Source organism: Dermacentor andersoni, chromosome 1 (genome assembly GCF_023375885.2).
Source record: "Dermacentor andersoni chromosome 1, qqDerAnde1_hic_scaffold, whole genome shotgun sequence".
NCBI classification, from domain to species: domain Eukaryota; kingdom Metazoa; phylum Arthropoda; class Arachnida; order Ixodida; family Ixodidae; genus Dermacentor; species Dermacentor andersoni.
Window position 1 is genome coordinate 24,777,753 of NC_092814.1, and position 25,577 is coordinate 24,803,329.

The 25,577-nt window shown below is 45.4% G+C and overlaps 1 protein-coding gene across 3 annotated transcripts in view; it reads left to right on the plus strand.

The window, feature by feature from the left end:
* sp3 (phosphatidylinositide phosphatase spermathreecae) overlaps window positions 1-25,577 on the plus strand; it is a 270,294-nt gene that overhangs the window by 61,063 nt on the left and 183,654 nt on the right. For 2 of the 3 annotated variants that reach the window (XM_050192990.3, XM_055061254.1), the window contains exons 5-6: window positions 3,109-3,156; window positions 3,238-3,420. In XM_050192990.3, the coding sequence (XP_050048947.1) occupies window positions 3,109-3,156; window positions 3,238-3,420 (231 nt within the window). Of the gene's footprint in view, window positions 1-3,108; window positions 3,157-3,237; window positions 3,421-25,577 lie in introns of those variants that run through there. The other variant, XM_055061255.1, reaches the window with a different exon arrangement.

Here is a 25,577-nt window from a genome sequence, read left to right on the forward strand (position 1 = left end):
GGACTGGGAAGACGTGACCTTGGAAGAATTCAAAGCCTTCCTGGGGTTATCATCAACATGGTGTTGAATCCCAAGCTGGAACTGAAGGAGTACTTTAGCAAGAACCTCCTCAAGAAGACGCCTTTTTTCCCGCATGTTTTCAAATGGAAGAGATTGATGCTACACGTTGAGGAGACTCTACATGTTGCTTCAAGCCCAGATGCCTCTTCAGGTCGACGAACTTGTGGAAGCAAGGTCAGAGATGTTGGGTTTTACGTTGATGCAAAATGCAGAGAGCATTTCAACGCCAGCCTGAAATATTGCATAGATGAAAGCACTGTTGGCTTCAAGGGCCGAGTCTCATTCGAGTGTTACAATCCTCAGAAGCCAACAAAATGGGGCATGCGCATTCATGCATTTGCTGACTGCCTGACAGGCTAAATTTCTGCATTTGAGCCTTATTATGGTAGCATGACGACAGATAGCCTCTGCTGTCCTGAGCTCCCCTTCACACGCAGGATTGTACTCCACCTGCTGCAGAAAGAGCAGCAAGCTATGTCGGGTAGTGGCTATCATCTTCATGGAGACAGATTTTACAAGTCCCCAGTGCTTGCCGAAGAGTTACTTCACAGAGGGTATTACTAACTGGAACAGTGATGACGAATAGAAAGCAAATGCCACAGCAGCTCAAGAAGAAAATGAAAAAAGGTGAAGTGGCTACTTACTGACAAGGAAACTATTACATAGCACTTGCCTGGTGGGATAAGCGTCAAGTCACAATGCTTAGTTCAGCCCACAATACGCCTACAAAAAGAATATCGAGGAAACAGATTAGAGGAAAGACATTGACACTGGAGAAGCCTGTAATGATATGTGACTACACCGAAATTATGGGTGCAATTGACAGGGCCGATCACTACTGTGCAAGGTATGCATTTTCCTGCAAGTGTATGAAATGGTGAAGAAAGCTCTTTTTTAGAGTGCAGCTTTTAGGCGCCCATTCCTGCGGCGAGTGTCAATGTTGGTCTTTGTGTAACCGAGCGAACGAGCACAACAGCAAAGGATGACAGAGCGAATGTGGAGTGGCAGATGGAAAAAGACGCGAGCCATGAATGGGACACCAATAAGAGTGGCTCCTTCAGTAACGTGTGCATGGGAAACCGGTTTCATGCGGACCCACCTGACCGCTAAATGTGCACTCGTGTTTGGTGTCAGCCGGGTCGCTAGTTCGAGCTATCGTCTGCTCGCGTCAGTTCTCGCTCGTGCTTGATTAGTTTGCTTGGTTTTGCCTCGTTCGCGCTTGTTTCAATTGTCATGGTTAGCGTTTGTTTTCTAATCTGATTGTCTGCCCGATGTGAATTGCATAGTACTTTCTGTAAGCCAAGTGGCACCAGCAATTATACTGGAACCTTTGACAGGTCATGTATAAAAGCCAACATGCTTGACCCTCAGATCAGATTTTCAACTATTGCCAACTCTTATACATGTCTTTCTCAAATTCATTGTTTCAGTATATCTGAAATGAAAACGTGCATAGAGCTGCTCTCAAATTTCACATTAGGGATTATTGTAACTATTGGTGAATTTTTTGGCTTCTCGAAGTTTTAATTGTAAAAAGTTTCATTTTGATGAGGATGCAGCAGCTGACGCAGAGACAGAAAGAGCAGCAACACCTGCACTACTGCAAGAATCTTATCAAGCTGCTGGTGGGTGCTGTCAGGGCTCGCACTTAGAAGTGGGGCCCATCTGCATGTTTGGACTGTGAAGAAAGGTGCGATGGAAAGCCCCATTTCATATACAAGATCCCCGGCCAAAGCAGCAAGGACTGCATCGTGTGCAGGGACTGCAACACAAAGGGGGGCAGGAAAGAAACTGTATTCTTCTGCAAAACTTGCGACAATAATCTAAACTACACTGAGGAGCATGCTTTGAGCGCTTCCACACGCTTTCCAAATGTTGAAAGACTTGGGGACAGAAAGCAACTGCAAAAATGAACATTGTATGAGTTTTTCTTGCACAGTTGTTTTATTTTGCGGTGCCCAAAACTGGCAAAATAGTTTCAAACTGGAACAGCCGGAAAGTGGGTAAATGTTTTGGACCTCAAAGAGTTAAAAAAAAAAACCTAATCTGATGATATTTCTCAGTTTAACAGCATTACAATGTGCCACCAGATGCACTATTTTGCGTAATCTTTACCAGGACCACCTCACCATTCAATTAGCATCTAAACATATGTTGAAAATTAGTTTTTGCATATTTATTATCACTTGTGCAGATTGCTGTGTAAGGCACTGTCCGAAAATATATTTTTTTTTGCACAAAATAATGTTCCTGAACTTAGCTGGTGAGAACTTATGTTTTTGTATAAAACGATCTTTTTAAAATAATGACCATGTTGTCCATTTTAACGCCAAAAAATGGAGGAATGACTAATAATCGATCAAGATGAACTGGTGGGCTAGTTGGTTATACATGTCTGATCACAGCGCACAGTAAATCGACAGGGCTGACAGAATAAAGACACCACAAAGCGCTGACTGCAACTAGTTTATTGCCACACGAAGTAACTTATTTTGACCGCTATCAAGGAGGGGCTTTATGCATCGTCTTGGCTTTGTTGTTGTTTCTGCATGCATGTATAAGTGGAATTGTATATTTACAAGTGCTTTGCGTGGCAATAAACCAGTTGCAGTCAGCGCTTTGTGGTGTCTTTACTCTGTCAGTCCCTGTCAAATTATTGTGCGCTGTGATCAAATAGAGATAATCGATGGATGCAATTTTAGGTGTAAAGCCACTCTTCATTGTCCTGACAAAAATTAGTATTGCTGTCTTTGAAGGAATCCAATGTTTGGTTATGCCTTTTATGACACATAATTTTGTGGCTTACGGGATACTTCCAGTGGTGCTTCAGCCTTAAAACCAAAGAACATTTTTTTAAAATGTTATTTCATGAAATGATGTTTCATGTTCTACTGCAATACATAAAATCTTAAAAAGAAATCAGAGATTGTCAAGTGCTAAGGTTGGGACAGTTGGCATGCAATGACCCATTTCAAAGCTTAAGGTTTCATTCATAACTAGTGCTTTGTGAGGCAGAACCTACATTTACAGATTTTCCTCCATACCTAGACTGTGCAGAATCGAGAGCGGGACAAATATGAAAGGAGACTGCTGGATGTGAGTTTTTCCTATGTTCTGCTATCATTGTTCACTCTCAGGAGAACTGAACAATCAAGCTCAAAGTGACCTCTTTTATAGGAACTCTTGAAGATGTTTAATGACACAGACTCATTTTACTTCTCTCCAACTGGTGATCTGACCAACACAATGCAACGGCAAGTGGAGCAGCCACCACTACCTGCAGAATTACCCCGCTGGAAAAGTCTGGATGAAAGATTTTTTTGGAACCGTGAAATGCTTCATGACTTGACGGAAGTTGAGGTCAGTTTTATCATTATCTGTCTTGCTTTACCTTTTTAGTTTTTCAATATTGCCGTATTTACTCGAATCTAGACCGGCCCTGATTCTAAGCTAATCTCCGAAAATCTGAAGCCACAAAAAAAAAAAAAAAAACTTACCTGAATGTAGGCTGAACAAAAAAGCGAAGACAGCGTTCACAAAATGAAAATGGCATTTATTGAATATGAACATAACAAGCTCATTCTACGTCATCATTGCTGCTAGCCTTGCCACTAACTTCCTTATTGCTGTCATCTCCTTGTTGCGGTGCATGCAAAAAGCGTTTCCATTGCCCCCTCCAACGGCGGACGTTTTTCTTGTCGATACTGAAGTCCTACCTGGCTTAAACGTTTGACGATGCCTCGGCAACTAGCACAACTTTTCCTTTGAAAGTGGCACTATAGTGGCCTGGCCTGTATGGTGCCATTACGATAACGCCCCGCCGCACTCTGCTACGACACAAGTCAAAATGGTGACAGTCGATACTGAAAGCAGCGGCTGCAACACTGACTTTTCTAGATGGCGCTACCTATGCACCATATTTATCAATTTAAATTAAAAACTGGCGTGTTTTTTAAAATATTCGAAGCTAAGCCGACCCTAGTGTTTGGTACTATATGATTATTTGAAAAAACTTTTGACCTAGATTCGAATAAATGCGGTAGGTGCCAGTTAACCATTGCAGTTTCACTAACGTACTGGTACGTTCCCGCATTTCTATCCTGCCATGTCACTGTTGTACCTGTGTGTTGTCCACTCTCTCCCCTTGGATAGCAAGAGTGCATTTTTCATTTATGATGTAATTTTTTAACATGGACACTGCAGGCACATTTCTGCCATCGTTGTCTCCATTGCCGTCACTATGATCCGTTGAAAGTCCGAGTGCGATAACATCGCGGTTATGTGCTGTATGCTGTAGGTGTGAGTAAAAGTGTGGGAGGATGAGCCGAGAAGGATGATGGCTGGATCTTGCTTGCGCAAGGCAGCAGGGGAGTGGGGGGTTCTACATCAGCGTGGCAGAGCGTGGCCGCTTGGGCCCTATCTCGTAAGTGATCTGTGGTACATAGTTTAGGCATACCGAGGGCTAATGGCTTCATGTGTGCTCTGTTCTTGCTGCTTAATTTACGTTGAAGCAGGAGGCAACACGAAGGGCAATGCACTCGCTGCTGCTGCTGCGCTTCCTCATGCCAGCATTTGGAGAGCGAGTGTCCGCAGTCATTGAGTAAGATGTGTTCATGTTTGCCTCTGTGCACGTGACACCATGCTCATAGTTACAAAAAATACCAATTAATAAGCGAATATTCACAGCACTCTCTATACAGCTTGTCAAACTACTAAACTGTCTGATAATTTGATATCGCAATCAATGTCTCGCCTTTTGGATGAAACTGAGTCTTTGTTTAGTCCCTGCACATTGTGTGCAGCGAAGTGTTAGTAGGACAGTGTGGAGTGTGGGAACGTATCCTTTGATGTGGCTAGCACTGGCACACTGGGCATGAAACATGGCTGGTTTCCTCGATCTCCATGGCGACCTCTGCCAATGGAGATCGCCAACGCGGTGACGCTCTTGTCGACTGATACGGAGATGCCACTCTTGCGGAAATCCAAGCTAATCTGATTGCTTCCCAGCGTAGTATGAGGCAGGGCACTATTATGATTTTTTTAAGCCACTCTAAGCCTAATAAATTTTAATTTTTGGATGAACGAGTTCGTTGGAATGTTAAATCGGACCATTTTTTGGTCCCCACGAGGTCTGGAAAATCGGTCAGTGGCTGTATTCTTATACAGATTTGAGGCACTTGTCTTCGGTGCCATTCAGGGTGTTCGAAATGCCGTAGTTCTTCGTTGAATGTGCCACCATTGCCCACGCCTTCCAAGCACCCTGAACTCATTTCACACAGGGCCTGCTTTCAGTTGTTCCGTCAAGCATGTTGATCCCCGAGCAGCCAGTCATTGTAATTACACATGTATCTGGTCCTTGATAAATTTATTAGAAGGACCCTGAAATGATTGTGACAATTGTGTACATGTACTAAGCCTGTAGGGTAGCTCCTTCTGATCATAGAGATGGATTTAAGTGCTCCATGTAAAGCATGTAATTTATTACAAGGCTTTAAAAATGTGCATCGCTACTGATTGCAGCGGCACCACATCCCTGCATTTTCAGCCACCCCTTTCGACACTGTACTGGGCGAGTGATGCGACTCACCCAGTACAGTGTGTGTTGCATGGGTAGCCAAATAATCCATTTGGCTACCCATGCAATATCAACAGGAATGCTAGAAAAGTGTTGCTTCATGAAGTTTATTTTTAATAGCATATGTTTGCATAGAAATTCACGCGCTCTAGAAAATATACACAAATGTAATAAATATATATGTTTATTCAATTCAGTGGCCCACTTCCGCTTGAGAATGTGGATTGTCTGCTACAGCTGTGGTGGTGGCAGCCGATAGGGTGCGGAGGGGTTCTCAATGAAAATAGGTGCAGCAACGTCTTCTTTGGTGACATAAAGTTTGTAAACAGGGATAAGGTGCCTCAGAAAGGCTGGCCAATGTTTCGATAGGAGGACCTATCTTCGTCAAGGGCGGCCTCGTCATCTTTGGCATGTTAGTTTTAAAGGGTTAGTGCAGTGACGTCACGTGCGTTTGTCGTCAGTGGTGGTTATAAAGGGAGAGACTTCAGAGGTAATGAGCGCTCTCGCCTGGCGTCTATGAGCGTCGTTCCCAAGACGAGGGGACAAGAGCGGGGGAGTGGGAAGGCAGGGAGAAAAGAAAAGGACAGAGAAAAAAAAAATGGGGGGGACACCAAGAGGGAAAAGGGGGGGAGAAAGAACAATAAAAGAAATGAAAAGGGGGCATGGGAGGGCATTGGGGAAGCGAGAGGTTAGGGAGCATTCAGAGATGTCTTTGGTGGCATGTTTTTGTGGTATTAGAAGAGCCGGTTAGGCAGTCAGTGTGCGAGTAACACATGCGGGGTTCTCACCCATGTACTCTTGGGACAAAGGAACGACAACACAGTAGTGCAGACAATCACAAGGACATTTATTGCACCTTTCATAGATCAATGCCTGCTAGTCGAGTTGCTACCCACAAAACATGCCGATGGGCGCGCGACAAATCTAGGAAGTCCGACTCACTGCGACCGGATAACGAGCGAATATGTTCGCCCCATGCTGGACCAACGCCTGGTCGTTCGCGCGTACGGTCACGCGAACGGTGGCGCGTTCGAACGAGGCCTCACGAGACGGTCTCGCAGACCATGGATCGGCGCCCGCGCGGAACGTCCGCGGCGTTCGCCGACCCGTAGCCAAAGAGGAAGGGTCTTCCCCTTTCAGCGTCCAAGTAACCCCGCCGTGAGGCGGCGTTAGCAGCGCAACACTCGCGCCATCTCTCGTACTGCGCTTAAACCACACCGACCGCCGCGTGCCCCAGGTCACGTGGCGAAGCCGCATTGCAGGAGATGGAAGCTATGCGGGAAAACAAGATATCAGGGGACGCGTGAGAGTCACGCATCCCCACATCTCCCCAACCTTATATCACTAAATATTCCGGCGAAACATGTCACACAGTCTAACATCCATGCGTGCTTCGCGAACAAGGTAGTACATGCAACAGTGGCCGCGCCGAGGGAATGTCCCCATGCTGTCCATAACATGCGAGCCGACATTGTCCTTGGGGTATACCGCTGGCGTCCACTGGTCACAGCAGCAGCTCTGCAGACTCGACGGCACGATTCCAGGCCAGGACCCCGGAAACGGCGACGCAGTAGTCGGCACGAGCAAGCGTCGCTCGCGCCGACGCGCCCTGCTGGCGAGACGTGCAGTAGCTGTCGGTGACCGCCGCCTCTTTTCTCCGCCGCCGAGGGTTGCGAGCTGGATACAGGCGGCCGCTGAAGTTTCTGCGCCGAACCGGCCACAGCATCACCATTGCCCGGGGTTAGGCTTGATCGTAGTCCAGGGCAGCAGCGCAGACGATGTGCAGGTGACAGCAAACCAGGGGTGACTCCAATCACGCTGCGTACACTCAACACACTCGGCAAACACTAAAGTAGTGCAAGGGAGAGGAATTCTGCATGCGCATCGCCCACGTGGTACGATGTTCAACTCGGCTAGCAAAAGATCGGGCAGCTACTCAGACGCAAAGTTCACGTGAACGAAGCTCGCTTCCTTGAGTCGAGCGAGTAATTTCAATTCGTGCGAGGCAAACTAGAGTGAGGGAAGCAAATTGCAACACCTCAACGCCACGGTCCACCAGGTTGTGTCCCTCCACGTGTGACAGGCAGCTTCGTAAAGCCTTAGGCCTAACCCTGACAACAACCGGCATCAAAAAAAAAACAACACCCAAAATGGGCGCAAAACAGGCAGCCGCGAGGAGACGTCAGCTGTTAGGTGGTCCTACCCTGCTCGGTGCACACAGCATCCGAGTTGACAGCGCCCACCGTCCCAGACGGTGTCGGGAGTGCCCGATGCCAGGCCAGCCTGTAGCGGCACCCGTGGCCCGCGGCCACCCGGCGCCGCGACTTCATCAGTCAAAGAGATAGCTAGAAGAAGCTATTTACATAAGAAATTCGGACCACCCACGAGGCTTCCATACTCACTCGCTTCAGGCTTGCCAATGCTCCGCGGGCGCTAAGCCTCCTCTGCCAGGATGTAGACCCCGTGGCTGTCGTACCGACAAATTTCATAAAAAAAAAACTTGCGAAAAGGCTTAGCATGTTGACAAGTTCAAACACACTACAGCCACCGTCGCCTCGCACAAGCACGCCGCCAACGCTAGCGATCAAAATCCACGCTAGCCCTACGCTTCGGTCCAAACGTCACAAACGAAGCAAAACTGTTAAAACTATCGTCCGATGCCCCAAGAGCCCCACGTTGGGCGCCAGATGTGGGGTTCTCACACCTGTGCTCTTGGGACAAAGGAACGACAGCACAGTAGTGCAAACAATCACGAGGGCATTTATTGCACCTTTCATAGATCAATGCCTGCTAGCCGAGTTGCTATCCCCAAAACATGCCGATGGGCGCCCGACAAATCTAGGAAGTCCGACTCACCGCGACCGGATAGCGAGCGAATATGTTCGTCCCCCATGCTGGATCCCAACGCCTGGTCGTTCGCGTGTACGGTCATGCGAACGGTGGCGCGTTCCAACGAGGCCTCACGAGACGGTCTCGCAGACCATGGATCGGTGCACGCGCGGCACGTCCGCGGCGCTTGACGATCTCGAACCAAAGAGGAAGAGCCTTCCCCTTTCAGTGTCCAAGCAACCCCGTCATGAGGCAGCGTTAGCAGCGCAACACTCGCGCCATCTCTCGTACTGCGCTTCAACAACACTGACCGCCGCTGGCCCCAGGCCACGTGGCGAAGCCGCATTGCAGGAGATGGAAGCTATGCGGGAAAACAAGATATCAGGGGACGCATCAGAGTCGCGCATCCCCACACACAACAGGCAAAAAAAAATGATTTGGAAGCGTGACTTTAGTAGCAGAGCAGCAATGCGTTGAGTAATTTTGAAGTAGTTAAGATGGCGACAAGGAGTCTGGGATGCAATGTATGATGTATCTGGAAGGCAGCGGCAGGTCTCTCAAGGGCCGTTAGCGGCAGTAGCTCAACGTAGGTGTCGTTACTACAGTATACAGAAATGGCAATACTCTGTGTGGCTCAGGCACCGAAAAAGGTATAATGACGTCTGGGACTTCGGAATGTGTTGGTGAGGGTGTGTCAAAAACATATAATAGAAAACAGACAAAAAAATAAAGAATTAGGAGGGGGGGGAACCGAAACCGGAATAACAAATGGAGGGTGACGTGCGCAGAAGCGGGCAGGGGCCGGTGTACATGGGAAAAGGGAGTCGTACAGTTGATATAAACGTAAAAACATGAAAGAGTATATTAAATTGAGTAGTCGGCAGGAAAAAATTTTCAAAATGGAGGAATAGGTGAGGTTAAGAATTAAGGTTAGCTGGTGGCATAATGTGTTTTGTGGCTTAATTGATGATATGAGAATTTCAGATTTAAGTTACCGCTTTTAAAGATTCTAAGTTGCCACGTGCCAAATTAATTCCCGTCGGGTGTAGGCAGTTAAACTTGTGTATGAGGTATGATTCCATATATTTCCTTTCGCGAGGTGAATGGAAATTTGTTTGTAGTATATAGTGCCTTGCTTTGTCAAATATATGACCATGTTCATTAAAGTGGCTGGCTACTGCTTTAGGTAAATTGTTTTTTGTGTCCGCGCGGTGACCATTGAGTCTTGTATGAATTTGTTGTCCAGTCTCACCTATGTATTGTTTGCTACAAGTGGCACATTCTAGACAGTAGACTATGTTGCTTGATGTGCAAGTGAAAGCCAAAGTTACCTTGTGTGCGTTTGACACTGTACTTTTTACTGTAGTAGTAGATTGAATATGTTTGCATGTAGAGCACCTGGGGTGGCCATAGGGACCGGTTCTCAGCTTCATCTTTGTTCTTACTTTGGCATGCACAAGAATATCTTTAAAATTAGTGTTGCGTCTGTAGGCTACTCTGGCCAGGTCGGGAAAAATCTTATTAAGTTTCTGGTTGCTGGTGAGAATTGGGTAGTATTTACTGAGGATGTTATTCACGTTTGGGAGTGCGTTTGAGAATTTAGTAGTAAGAAGAGGCGTTGTTGTTCTTGTGATCCTTGGGCGGGGCTTGAGGACCTCGGCTCGATCAAGTTTGGTTGCAGGGTGTCGGCTTTTTGAAAATCACTGTTTGCGTGGTTCCTGTTTGACAGGGTTTCTTTAAGGTGATAGAGTCTGTCTATGTAGTCTTGGTTTTCAACGCAAATGCGACGTAGTCGTGTGGCTTGGCCTTTAAAGATGCCTTGTTTGCAGTGTCTGGGATGGTGGCTCATATATTCTAGGTACTTCAAGGGTAGTACGGTAGCGCGATTAAAAGACGGGACAAAAGAAGACACATAGGGGCACACACAGCGCTAACTTCCAACAATGTTTATTATCGAAAACCGGGTCGTACTTATACACTCAGCCAACATGAGTCACAGCCACGTGAACAGATTAACAATCAGAGTGATACATTTTGTGATATGTTAAGCCATGCGCAAAAATGTCAGTTCTTTTCCAGAGAGAGCCAATGATGGTTTGCTGATACATGAATCCCCTAGGGCATCAATCTGCTCGGCTTCTATTATAAGTCTAGTGAGTTTGCACTTATTTCTACCGGTAATGATTGTTGATTCAAAGAGAGGGGAGCACTTATGTTGCTTACAATGAAGGGAGAGAAACCCATCTGATACAAGTTTGTCGACTTTATTTTTGTGTTCGCGCAGTCTATCATTAATGCATCTGCCCGACTGTCCGACGTAGCACTTCCAAGTCGGAATACAGTCGGGAAGATGCATTAATGATAGACTGCGCGAACACAAGAATAAAGTCGACAAACTTGTATCAGATGGATTTCTCTCCCTTCATTGTAAGCAACATAAGTGCTCCCCTCTCTTTGAATCAACAATCATTACCGGTAGAAATAAGTGCAAACTCACTAGACTTATAATAGAAGCCGAGCGGATTGATGCCCTAGGGGATTCATGTATCAGCAAACCATCATTGGCTCTCTCTGAAAAAGAACTGAAATTTTTGCGCATGGCTTAACATATCACAAAATGTATCACTGATTGTTAATCTGTTCACGTGGCTGTGACTCATGTTGGCTGAGTGTATAAGTACGACCTGGTTTTCGATAATAAACATTGTTGGAAGTTAGCGCTGTGTGTGTCCCTATGTGTCTTCTTTTGTCCCGTCTTTCAATTGCACTATCGTACTCCCCTTGAAGATGCATTACCAACAAGCCCACATTGCAACCCTCAAGAACTTTATTTCTAGGTACTGTTGTTTGTCGAAAGGTTTCCTATACAGTGTTGTCCTTAGCGCCCCATTTATTTATTTTATTTTTAATTCTAGAGTAGAGGAAGCTTTATAAATAGCCCATTTCACCACATTCACAAGATTGCAGCAGCTCAAGCTTAAATCTAGCTGTGCTTGTTTTTACTGCTGATGGCTACAAAAAAACCTCATGAGCGGGATGGACGGATGGATGGGTGAGCGAACAAGTGGGCGGGCTATTTTATTTTATATTATTTTGAGTGTTCCTCAACTGCTATCAGCCTAAACGAGCGCACACTAGGTCAAATACAAAATCCATGACATGAACCAGACACATTACAGAAGAATGTAAATCAAAGACAATACAGTCGAGCCCACTTATAACGATACTAGTTTTAACAATAGTATATTGGCTATAACAATGAGAAGCTGCTGCACCATCAACTTTTGTATGTTTTCCATGGTGAAATAACCCGCTTACTACAATGCGCTGATGCCACATTATCGGTTATAACGATGAAGTCTGACTGCTGGGTTTCTGTGCCAAGAGGTAGTGAAATGCGAAATCCTTGAAAAGAAAAAAAAGAAAAAGAGAAATTCGAGCCGCTGAACGATAGCCTTGATAGCCGCTGCGCGCTCATTTTGCAGCCTTCTCCGCGCGCCTCTCCCATCGCCCTTCCACCCCTCCGAACATGAATGGGCTGTGCCCGTCGCTCAACTCGTGCCACCATCTGAAACACGAATGAACCGCGCCAACTGTGCTACTCCCAGATTGCTTGCTGGCTCCTCATTTAGCGCAGTTCTGCAAACAGCTTAATCGCTTGCGTTTGTTTTTGTTGGTTGCGTCGAAATCGTTCCTGGCCACATGGTTTCCCAGCCTCGTTTGACTTGCCACCGAAACGGAAGATGGCTGATCTGCCCACTGATCATCAGCAATGCACAATGTTGCCGATGAAAAGAAAGCACACGGCTATAGATTCGAAAACTAAGTGCGTCTAACTGATGAGGCGATCGTTACGGATGTGCTTGCATCGGATAGCGACGGAAACGATGGCAGCGATGACGCGGTAGGGTAGGCTGCCTCAACATTGTCCTCACAGGAGGCCCGGCAGATGATTCAGTCCCTCCAGTGCTTCGTTTTCACAAGGAAGCTTCCGCTACTCTACGTGGAGCACCTGGATGCCTTGGAGAAGGATGGTGGCAAGCTTTGCGTAAAGCATGCGAGGGTGATGGAAGCCAGTGAGATGCTTGTGGCGATCTTACCTCAGCGTTTCTTCTGGATTGCTCAAGCTGACAGGCTACTGCAGCAACCTTCTCTCATATTTGAAAGGCCACCAAAGCGATGCCTCAGTGGAGCTTGCATATCGCTTGCCACCCATGACCCCTTTTTGCGGTTGTTATATCAGTGCCGTTCTTTAACGCCAATAGTCGTGGCTTGTTACATGCAGTCGGAGTGCCCAGCAAGCACTGAAACGAGTGAACACAATCGGCAGCCAAATGGAGGAATGTGGTGGGGAGGGGAACTGGCCTCCCTGCCATTATAGCTGTCTCACAACAGCACTCCCATCCTCCTATTTTGATTTTTTCATGCAACCTGGCTATAACAATTATCGGTTATAACAATGGAATTTTTGTGGCATTTGAATATTGTTATAAGTGGTTTCGACTGTATAGACAATAAAACAATCATCTAAACAGAGCGATGAAGAACAGCAGCTTAGGCAAATATCTCCATGCTATGAAAGGATGAATTATAGGGGATCTGCAAATGAATTATGGGACAAATGGCTCGTATCTCAGGATAAAATGTATCGGAACATTTGGTGGCTTTTGTGTAAGGCACATGAAATTCGTGTGACATAAATAACTGGTCACAATCGATGGAGCCACGCACAACTTTATGAAGAAACTGCATGTCACACACAAGTCACTTGTCATGACATACTAAGGTCTGCTAGGAGAGAATCGTAGTTACAAAAATGACGGTGACCACTATAGCTATCATAAAGGATGCATACGAGCTTACGCTGAACATATTCTATTCGATTGGAATGGCTAATGGAGACGGTATTCCAGTCTGCTGACATGAACTCGAGATGTTGTCACGAGAGCACAGGAAAGAGTGTGCAGACACTCGTGTTGACGAAATTTTCTTGTTAACCTAGAAATAGTACCAATGTGTCTCAATGCGTGCACAACAATTGAAAATACATGCAACCGGAAATTGAGCCTTGAGTCAAGAATAACACCAAGGCCTCGTACATGGCCAGCCCTTGTTATGTTTCCATCAAGAAGAGTATAATTAAGCATAAGTGTGCCGTGTTTGCTAGTAAGAGAGAAAAGAGAAAACAGAAGTTTTCTTAATGCTCAATTTAAGCCTATTCATCAAGCACCATTTCTCGATGTTGCCAATGTTAGCTTGCAGACCACGGCAGTCCTCTAAATTCTCAATGTTACGGAATAATTTTAAATCATCTGCAACAAACAAAACCCTTGAGTTCATGACATGTAGCGGCAAATCTTTGATAAAAACTAGAAACAGTAATAACCTATGGTTGGAGCCTTAAGGCACTTTAATGATGATACAAATTCGTTGAACACACAGCTAGAAAATATGACCAGATTAGGCCGGCTGCCAAGGTAGCATTTGAGCCATTTGCAGTACATGGGGCAAAGTCTATATTTTTTCATCCCCATTAGAAGTACCTCATGGGAAACTGTGTTGAAAGCCTTAGTCATGTCATAGTAGATTGTGTCTACCTGACCGTGATTAAACATGTGAAGCCCACTGTATCCAAACAAGGTGCATAAATGCAATTCAATGGATCGTCCTTTTAAAAAACCCTGTTGCAAGGATGAGATCTCCTGTTTGAAATATGAACTCTTGTGTTCGTACATTATCATTTCAAAAACTTTTGCAAAACAACAAATAAGTGACACTGGTTGAAAATTATTGACATCACAAGCATTACTGGATTTAAATACAGGAACAACTACTGACAGCTTCTGTTATATAAGCCTCTAACAGCAAGGAAAAACACCAGCGTGCAAAGATAAGTTGAACAAATACGTCAAAGCAGGGCTAAAAATGTCAGTGCATCCTTTGATTATGAAGCTGCGAGTTTCATCAACTCCTGTTAAAAGTTTTGGCTTAAGCTTCTGAATCACCGATTAAAACCTCATGTTCATCGACACTTTCATACGCTAAGCAGTCAGTGCTGTCATCAAGGGCGATAACAGCGGTTGTACTGTCAGGACGCACAAAGCAAGAGCTAAAGTGTTCAGCGAAAGCTTTGCATAGATATTGCAGTTTGAGACAAATACTATCATGTATCTTCAGCACAGCAGCATGGACTTTATCTTTGCTTCCATACAAAAGCCCAAAAAGAGGTTGGTTCTTTCTTGAAGTTCTCTTCAAGAAGTGTATGGTGTTCAGCTTTATCGCGCACAATAAGTATTTTCACAATTTGTCTACATAATGAATACCTTTTGTACCAATACTCACTTTCTGATTTTACGTATAGTTTGTGATACCGCTGTTTTTTTTTCAAGTAGTGTTTCAAATTTCAAGACAACCAGCAAAGCAATGTAGACTTCCTCGAATGGCATTGTGGTATAGATCTTTTCATTAATCTGTTTTTTTCAAGTAGTGTTTCAAATTGCAAGAAAACCAGGGAAAGAATCTAGACTTCCTTGGATGGCAGCGCACATGGTGTCGGGGTGTCGTCGTCTTTCTTGTGTGTGGCAGCGCCCGTGGTGTTGTCGTATTTCTTGTGTGTGTTGTTTTGGCGCAAAATCTTTTTAGCGCAGTGTACATTTTATCATTAATCCTTGTACAACTGGTGTCAGTAGCTCAGCGCAAGAGTCAACATTCCCGATCTCAAAGAATTGAGACCAATCATAGTTGTGAAGCTCAGTGTACAGCCCAAAGTAATCGCCGTAAGCGTGCTGAAGTTTTTCTGGTTTGGAGTTCATGCACTGGATGAAAAGGCAAAGAATGACAGAGTAAATGGTCAATGAAACTTATCTACCTGCACAAGAGGATTGCACACCGCTTGAGCATAAAAAACAAGCACGTTAGGTAAAATTAAATCTAAAATGTTATCAGTGCAGTTATTTATTGTGTTATATTGGCATAACCCTTGGAAGTTAATAAAGTTAATGAGCCATTGGCTTTTTCTCATATGGCTGTACAGTCACTGTTGACCAAACCAGGTGCCCATTCGACTTTTAGAAGATTGAAGTCTCCAAAATGTGAACTTTGTAATTTGAAAGATAAATTTTTCCCCAATATCCAAAAAATGGTTTGTGAAAACGTTAGGATCAGAATTACACGGAAAGTAACAACAGCCAACAAGACAGTGCGATTTCTCTTGTTGGAATTTCCAGCCACACACGTTCATTGTACATCTCCAGGTTTTGCCTTCTAAATGCACCTAATACTGACATGTGACAATACAAAACGGCACACTATCAGAACTCCACCACCGTATTTAATTTGGTCAGAGTAACTTCTGTCAGCTCTGAAAACAGCATACTCATCTGAGAACTAAGAGGCACTTGTACACAATGAGTTTAGCCACGTTTCCGTCAGGCATATAATGTCACGCTCACACTGGTGTGCTTTCGCAAATAACACGTCACTTTTAGTTCGAAGCCCTCTCGCATTTTGATAATACAACTTCCTGTGCCAGTTTTGGATGAGGTTAGAGCACTGTTAGAATCATCAAAGTGTCGTGAGGAACCCCAGGCTTCCACAGAAGGGGCGAAATACTCAACAATCAGTCCACACTTCAGGTTTGTTGACATGTTTTAACAAATGCTCATCCATATAGACATGGAAGGAACAATATGTTTTGTACCTCGTTTTCAGTCTTGTACACCTAATAACCTTGTCACCGACTATATCTGCGAAAAGTTTCTGTATGTCCGACGCTGTTGTAGTGGGGTCGAGGCAAGAAACAAATAGGCCTTTCTCCGCCGGTAGTTTAATATCAACTGCTTAGCTGTGCTAAATGTTGCTGAAGGCTGTGATGGCTGGCTCACTGTTTTAGACGAGCATTGGAAAAGAGTACGCTGGTGCTGAGCAGGAGGCTTCGGTGGGATGCCAGAGTTTGTAGCAGCGAAGTTTGCCGCCACAGCAGACGTGTAGTTGCGAGATTCCAAAGAATCAGAGAGCAAGCGCTCATTCTGGTGGGCGGCATGCACCTGAACACATGCACTGGGGCCATTCACAGCCACACACAGGAGCGCAGTTTCCACACGAAGCTGTTGCACTTCAGCAGCCAACGCATCTATTAGACTAGCCATTGTTTGCATCATCTGAACAACACTGGAGGAAGCACTGATGGAAGACGCGTCTTGAAGATAGAGGGGAAATGTAGGTTCCTCGGGGGGCATGTCTATGCAGCCGGTATTGCAGATAAGCTTTGTCGATGAAGGATTGTGCCGCTTTACACACTGAACACATTTGTACTTGCTGGTCCCAGATTTCATGAGGATATTGTATTCCTTGGCCTGTATGTTGAGGCATTTGCATTGGAAACGCTGCCGGCAAGATGGGCATTGCAAAAATTGCTGCCTACCACAAATGGGCTGGGAGCAGCATGCACTTCCGTCTGCTTCGGGCGCCATCTGCTATGACCTGCTGCTGACGATATATCCACCGGGGATATAGAGACAACCGTAAATGTACTTGTATTTTTTCAAGTTAGGCTATTATCAAGATGTGGTTGCACTGTAAACAGCTATTTTGTAGTTAGTACACTGGATATACACTTTCTGCAAAGCGGCAAATGTCTGGTATGGTCCGCCTCTTTTTTATTCATGTAGCGCAAGTCAGTTGTCAGTTAACATTGTGTTTTGTGCCACTACGTCTCCATCCACCACGCAAAATTCATCATGAAGGTTTGCTCCTTGTAGCCGTGGGAATGCACTTGCTTCAAATCAACCAAAAATAGACAAAACTTGCATCACTGCATGAAGGATGTGGGACATAGCAATGGCTGCACGGTGTAAAAGTTGAGGGGGATTGCCACAGCTCAAGAGGAGGGTAATGTTCAACTGTTCGTACCTGTTTTATTGTAGCATGCAAATATTTTTCTCACAATTCTCGTGAGAAAGCATTCCTTGAAAGATACCTTCTGTATCTAGGCATACAACAAAAACTGTTTCAGGGACCCTAGGGACCCTTTAAAGAGCCCCTGAAATGGTTTGCACAAATGTTGCTGATGCGTAGGGTACAGCTACAGTGAAACATTTGCACCGCAATTTAAGTGAAGGGTCTCATGTTAAGAGAGCTATGGATGATTGCAAATTACCTTCCTCCCTAGCCATGCTTTTCGTCCTCAACTTATTTACCGAGTGATCAGGGCTAAACGCTGTCTTCATTAGCTCTGCGTCATGATGTTATATCTTGTCGTCTACTTCCGGCGTCTTGGAGCCAGCACGAGAAGCCTTTCCAACCTTTCCGCTAGCCATATGGTTATCGATACCCAGCAAGAGCTATCCAAACAGCGTGCATTGCGAGCGTTCTATTGCAGCGCCGAGTGTGTCCAGTAGTCCAGTAAATGGGTATTTTGATCGATGGGCGGAGGTGTAAACATGAGTGCCCTCCACGGTGCAGCCAGCTGGTGGCACAGAGCTCAACCAGCCAAACACAGAGCTAATATTGCTGTAACCAAATGTAAAACATTCTAAATATTTAATAAGGCGTGTTCATGATTATGCTACTGCTAAAAATTTGCACTAGCAAAAAAGTAGAATGTACATGGTTACTGCTATATTACCTCTCTGTCTGGTTGAGCTCTGCGCCACCAGGCGACAGCACCCTGCAGGCTGCTCACCTTTCCCCTTCACCAAATCGGCAAAACGCCAAGTCCACCTAGATTTACCAGAATACTGGACATGCTAAAACTCTTTATATGGCAATAACCCTCTGATGTAAAGTGCCGGCCACAAACACATAGGTCCTAGCACTAATCGGATACCAACAGCCTGATGCACTGCAACCACTCCACTCGCCTGGTGCCTTGCAGAGAGACACAATGTTGCAGTTTGATATGTTGCCAATTGCTAGATTTGCAGCCCGCTACCCAACAAGGGCAATTCATGGTCCTTACAAAAAGAAACCTAGAGAACAACTTCAGCCACACAGCTCGTGGCAACACAGAGCACGTTGTAATTATACAAGCAGATGACACTTAGTGTGTGCCAGAAGTGCTCAAGTGTAGTGATAGATTGTCGTTGTGTATTCTCTTTCTGTTACTCTTCTTTTTTAGAAACAAATTAACCAACATTCCAACTAGTACAAACATTTGTTCACTATGAAGTTGGAAAAATTATCTATGATGCGACGTGTGCAGCCAGTCGTATAGCCTGCCCAATAGACGTCACGCGCACCAACTACATAGATGGTGTAGGGGCAGCTGAAAACTCAGAGGAGTGGCGTCACTGTGATTGGTAGCGATGTACATTTTTTGAACCTTATAAGAAATTAAACATTTTACATGGAATGCTTAAATGTGTCACTTAATGATGAGAAAGACCTACCCTCACGACTTAGTACATTTGTACAAAATTTAAATTGTTTCAGGCTCCCTTTAGGCCATCTAGCCGGAAGTGATCACAAGGTAACTGTGGCAGGCCACAAGCTTCTCTTTCATGCAATCACTGACATTTTAGAGTCGAGAACAAGTGTGCACTCTCCACACAGTGTCTGTCCAGTCGATCATCGGATCCACATCCGCTCACTCTTTCAGGCTCACCTACACTACCACGTCTTCAGGAAATGTGATGCCTGCTGGCAGTGTTTTTCTTTTGAAGATTATGTAGGGCTTCAACTTGTGCCCATTGGCCAAGCAGCATAGAATTGCTGTTACCCTAGTCTTATTTGCAGAAAAAAGTATGTGTACCTTCTTTGTGCCTTGAGCTTGTACTGTGTACCTTGATGGCATGTAAAAAAAAAAAAAAAGAGAGAGAGAGAGAGAGAGAGAGAGAGAGAGGGAGAGAGAGAGACTGATCTGCTTGGAACTTCTGATTATGCTCATCAGATAGCCACGTTAATGCTAGAGCTTTATGACAAACCTCTGAAAGGTAACTAGATTTTTTTTTTTTTCATATGACTCTGGCAGTTTCTGGCATATGCTGGTCCGTCAGTGCTGTGAAAATCTTTTGTACTTCATGAATTTGTTGTTTCAGGTCCTACTGGCTTTAAAATGAGAGTGGGGGATGTTCAGGCTGTTGGCAAGTTGAAGCACTTTGATCATGATGATTTCCAAGGTGACTGGTTGAAGCCCTGCACGAAAAGATGGCAATTACTTTGTTTTTACCAATTACACACACATCTCTGGGAATGCTTGTGATGCTGCTTGGTTTCCCTACCTCTGGGCAAGTAGGATGACTTTTCAGAAAGATGCCCTGTAGTGAAACTTTTTTGAAGCCATTGCTGAGGGAGCAAATGGTGGCATGTTCAAAACGACGAGACATACTATGTGGCAAGCGACAATGGTGACAGCGACAACACGCATTACACACAAAAAAATTGCTCATGTGACCATTGAGAGTTGGTGTCCATGCTGCTAGCTGCTTTAAAGTAATTTTCTGCAGTCCTTGCCCCTTTGTTGCTTTTGAGCCCAATTTATATGTGCACAGATATTTGTGGGCTATTTATAGGGAAAGAAATGCATGATAGAATCTTGCAAATATTGCAATATTAGTATCTAAAATATGGTATATCAGGCTAATATCTGTTGGTGTGCTGTTATGACTGTGACACACCATATTACTGTGTGTGTATATGCAGATGCAATTTTGCACCCTGATGCATAAGCTTTAGCTCTTTGTGAGTTTTCATATTTAAATATAGGGGCATACCATTTATTAGAATTTTTTCAGTTTTGAAGCACTGCATGCTTTCATAAACTGAAGGAGCCATCAATGGTTCATTTGGAATCCTTTGATTTTTTGATTAACTCTTTCCCTGTCATGGGGAAAGTAGGTGTTTTTGTAGGTTAAGCCAGATCTTTTTTACTGAAGGAACTACTGCACTAAATATTTTATGTAATACATACACAAAAGCAGAATGAATGCACTTTTCATGCATAAAAGTTTTATTAACAAGATGTATGTCATAAAAAAGATATAAATTGCCATTATCAAGATTGTGGGATAAAATCGAACAAAGTTTGTAAAGACACACTTGTACCTACTAAGAAAGAAATGTGACAAAAATTATGAGATACACAATATGTATTCTTGTCTAATAGGCACTATCTCCAAAAAAATCAAAAATTTTAACTGAACAGGTATTTCACTACAAAAATTTAAGTGCAAGCACTACAGTTTGGCGTGCCAGGCTGTGGCTACCCATTGTGCTGCAACAGCCCAGGGAGCCACCGACCTTCCCCTGATCATCATTTGAAGACCCGGAAAGTTGGCTGGGGATGTATGAAAGGGTAGCTGCATTTAACAACTAGAATGGTGACAACAGGCTGCGCCACGTCTTCTCCTCATTGGAAGACGCCGTCAGGATGTGGTTCGAGAATAGGGAAACCACCTTAACAATGTGGGACCTATTTCGCCGCAACGTCCTACAGACCTTCACGAGCGTCGTGCGCAAAGAGCGAGCGCAATCTCTGCTCAAAACCCGAGGGCAACTGCCCAATGAGAACATCGTCATCGTCATGGAAGAGATGACTGTGATGTGTGGGGTGCGTGACATGGTGCTGTGGTCGGGATGGACAGAAGCAGACGACAAGGAGTGCGCGCGCCGAGGCGAATTCCGTGCTGGAGGAAAACGACGATGGTGAAGAGCGTCCGGCACGTGAACGTGCGGCGCAAGAAAAAGCAAACAAGAAGAAAATGCCAACCTATTAGGAAAGACCACGGGGCGTCAGGCAGCCAATCGGAAAATGACTAATCGGCCAGAGCGAAAGAAAAGGTGAGGTGCGCTGGCAGAAGGGGGGAGACGCAGGGAGAGACGCCGGGAGACCCCGGGAGAGTTCCAGGAAGCGACGCCAGGAGAAGGTCCGCCACCGGACCGGGAGTTGAAGACGGGCCGTCGGGTTCTGGACCCGAGCCACCAGGACTTCACCCTACCGGGGCTTCCTGCCAACCCGTTCCTGCGCGTCGCCAGTCTAGCCGAGCGTACCGCCAGCTGCGCAAGGCCGGCGAGCTTCTGTGCCCGGGGGCAGGACGAGAGCAGTCGGGCTACGGGCCCGAGTTCTACGCCCAGCTGCCCGGCCAAAACGCCCCCGCCATCTACTCGTGCCGCCTAGCCGCCTGCCTCTATCTTCAAACCAGAGCAAGAGCGCTCCCGTTGCCCGGTCAACCATCCTATACCCCGACCTTTGGTGAGACCGGCGCAACTCCTTTCATCAACTTGTCGCCGCGTCTCCACGTCGAGACTGTTATGTGTCCCTGCCGTCGCGGCAAGCCTGGACATGCGCATTAGTTAACGTCATACTAGCCCCAAGTGTGTTTCTTACTGCCGTGATGTCTGTTTGAGTGTTTATTTTATGCTTTCTATTTCCTTCTATTTATTTTAAGCCTCTTTCTAGTTTCATTAAAAGTTTGTGTGTGTCTTCGAAACCAACGGCTTTGTCCTCAATGGGGTTCTCGGAGGCTCCGCCTAAGAGAACCGTCAGAACCTTTGAGTACACGAACCTTTGTCCCCAATTGGGCATCACAATGACCCACCTTTCCGACACACCGACCCAGAAATGTCCAAGAAGAAAAAAATTCTGCTTGCTGATGTGGGGCATAAGGTAAGAACTTTTCGCCGGACTGATCTGCAACCCCCCGAAGACCGTAGCTAAGTTTTTGACAGAGGCAATGATGATTGAGAAGATGCTGGAAATGCGCACCCACCAATACACCTGCCAAATGCTTTTGCCCTGAGAGATCATTAGAACCGTCGTACACGAAGAACTGCGCAGAATATTCCCTTCGACACATCCTCGAGTAGTATCCATTGCTGTCCAAGAGGAGCTTCAGTAGTCACTCGGAGTCCCTGAATCGCCACAGCCTCAGCCGGAAGTGATGACCTATCCGCCGTAGTCTGCCGTCACGCTCCCCCTCTGTTCCTGCGCCAGGGCCTGGTAATGCTGCAGCCACTAGCTTGCCCTCTCGTCGCCCAGTGCAGCTACCCGAGGAAGACAGATGTATGGTGCGGCCCAGAGCACCACCCACTCTGCTACCACTGCGGAGAAGCGGGCCACATCTACTGCCGGTGCCCATACCGTGACTTGGGACTACGAGGCTTCGTCGTCAACTCGCCGGGTCCACAGCTTGGCAAACAGCCTCGTGATATTGCCGGCTACATCGTCGTAACACAGTGGAGACCCCGATTTTCTTTGCGTTTGCCATCACCAGGGCGCTACCTGTTGCTGCAGCACTGACTGTACACAGGACCAGCCTCAGGCTGGTCATTAAGCCCATGTCCGGAAAACTAAAAGCAGCAAGCGATGGAGATGCAGTTGCTGTACGTCGAAATGCCGAAGATCTTCTGACGACAACGCTTCAGAATATATCCTGGCGACGTAGAAACGACAGGCCATTATCTTGATGAAGCCTCGAAACCAAGGATGCGCAGACAAAAGAAGACCTCACGACGAGACGTACCAGCTACAGAAGAACGCAATGCAGCTGTGATGTGACGCCACGACCCATTTGCAATGCAAGACGAAGAACAACCGACTTCTGCTTCTCGACGGCCACACTGTCACTGCTCTAGTAAACACAGGTGCCGACTAATCCATCATCAGTGGACCCTTCGCTGCCAAGCTGAAGAAAGTCAAGATTACATGGGACGGCCCTCATGTCCTGACAGCTGGAGGACATTATAATGCTGACTGGAATTTGCACAGCAAGAGTTACATTGCATGACCGGACTTACACTGCTATGTTCGTTATCCTTCAAGAGTGCTCACGCTACGTAATTCTCGGCATGGACTTTCTGAATCAACACGGCGCAGTTATTGACCTAAAGTTGAAGTCGATAACATTGACCGCAGACCAAGTGATACCGCCGGAGAGGACTTCCAGTCAGCGTGCCTTGAGAGTGCTTGAAAACCAAGTCAGCATCCTGCCTCACTCTAGCATTGTCATTTCTGTTGGCATGGAAACACCTGCAGATGTAGAAGGCGTCATCGAGGGTGACACTTTTTTTCCTCAACTGAAATTTGCATTGCAAGAGGGATTGCTCAACTGCACAATGGAAAAGCGGAAGTGATGCTGACAAACTTGAGCCAGGATTGCAAGCATATCAACAAGGGCACGATGATCGCACACATCGAGGAAATTACAGAAACCAGCAATCGTTTATCCTCTCACATTCTGTCAGATCTACCTCAGCGATCAAAGTTTGGGAATCAGTCTTTGACATGAATCCAAGTCTTCCCGTGAGTAAGCAGCAACAGCTTAAAAGTCTGCTCCGACGATGCAGATACTGCTTTTCGACGTCATCATGTATTCGACAAACACCAGTTGCAAAGCATTGCATAATAACCGAAGAGTGTGCTCGACCACTTTGCCAGGGCCCTTACCGAGTTTCAACGCAAGAATGTGAAGCTATAAGGCAACAAATCAATGAAATGCTGCGTGAGGGCATCATCCAACTGTCGAAAAATTCGTGGACATCTCTTCTAGTCTTGGTGAAGAAAAAAGACGGAACCCTAAGTTTCTGTGTCGATTATCGTCGACTGAACAAGATAACGAAGGACGTTTGCCCCCTCCCACGAATAGATGACTCATTGGATCGGCTCTGCAATGCTAAATACTTCTTGTCGATGGATCTCAAGACTGGCTACTGGCAAACAGAAGTCGACCAGAGGAATCATGAAAATACCGCCTTCATTACGCCGGACGGGCTCTGTGAGTTCAAGGTCATGTCATTCAGACTGTGCTCTGCACCTGCAACGACCCAGTGCTTGATGGACATGTTGTTAGCAGGGTTGAAGCGATAAACCTGTCTTGTCTACTTAGATTACGTTGTCGTCTTCGCCGGAGATTACGATGACCGCCGACTGTGTTCGCCACTATCGTTGCACTTTGAGTGTAACGCGCTTGTGTGACACAAGTTTGCCCAATAAAAAGTTAGTTTCGTCATCCACAGTTTTACGATTGTTTTCTTCATAGTGACTACAACATGACATCTGGTTATAGTAAAAATAACATTTAGCTGGTCATGTTTATCTCAGTGAGTATTCTACTACTATAAGAAAACCAAAAATCTAAACGCTGAGACGCAGATACTGAGAGACTACGATGAAGCAGAAGTTCACTTGACCGCTCGAAGCATATATTCCGATTGCAAAATATGTCAAATGGTTGGCAAGATCAAGATGAAATGACATATTATGGACACACATGTGTGATTTAGCCAACAGCTTGGTCTGCCTTGGCTCATAGCCGGCAAGCAACATGCCATGTCTTATGTGCACGGTGTAAAGCACACTTTGGGATTTGCCATTGTTCATGTACCATGTTTCAGCACAACGACCCATCAATGGGCCATCAATATGAACAGGAGACCCTTTGCTGGCTCATCAGAAATATCACGCTTGGATTTATTTTGCATAGACCCAATTGCGATTTTGTTTCTGTCTATACCAGCATGTATACATTTAACAAATGTTAAATATAATCTCTTCATTCCCGGCGTACACGTTTCTGGATGCAACTTACTGTTGCCATTACTGTGCAGTGGTTGCAAGGCATAGACAACGAACATTAAGCTTTGAGTAAATTGAACATTCTGCTTTCCTAAATTGCACCCATTTGACTTCTGAGTGAAATTTATCGCTTTTGATGACCGCTTGATGAGCACTTGGCTTCTGATGACTACCGTGTTTGATGAGACGCTTGAAGTGGGGCGCTTTGGTAGTAATTACAAAATATTTTTTCCTCTTGTTGCAGTGCTTCCATCCAATAATTAACCTGTGCATGTAATTTGAGCTGGTGATTCAATATATTAAATGAAAAAACGTAGCATGACTGACTGTACAATAAATGAATATTTGATTACTATGTAATTACAATGGTTCTTTATAAAGTGCACAGAGTCATTCTCATCCCACCTTGACTTGCTTTCTATGGAGTCTTCAGCACCTTGTCATAAAATTATGTAAATTTCACACATTTATTGACAGTCGAACATAATTTGCGACTGAAGGAGATAATGAAGATATTTTCATGTTGGTTGCGAATTCGTTATAACAAGGTTCGATTGTAATTCAAATGGTGCACAAGTCAAACCCAGACTTTTTATTTCAGGA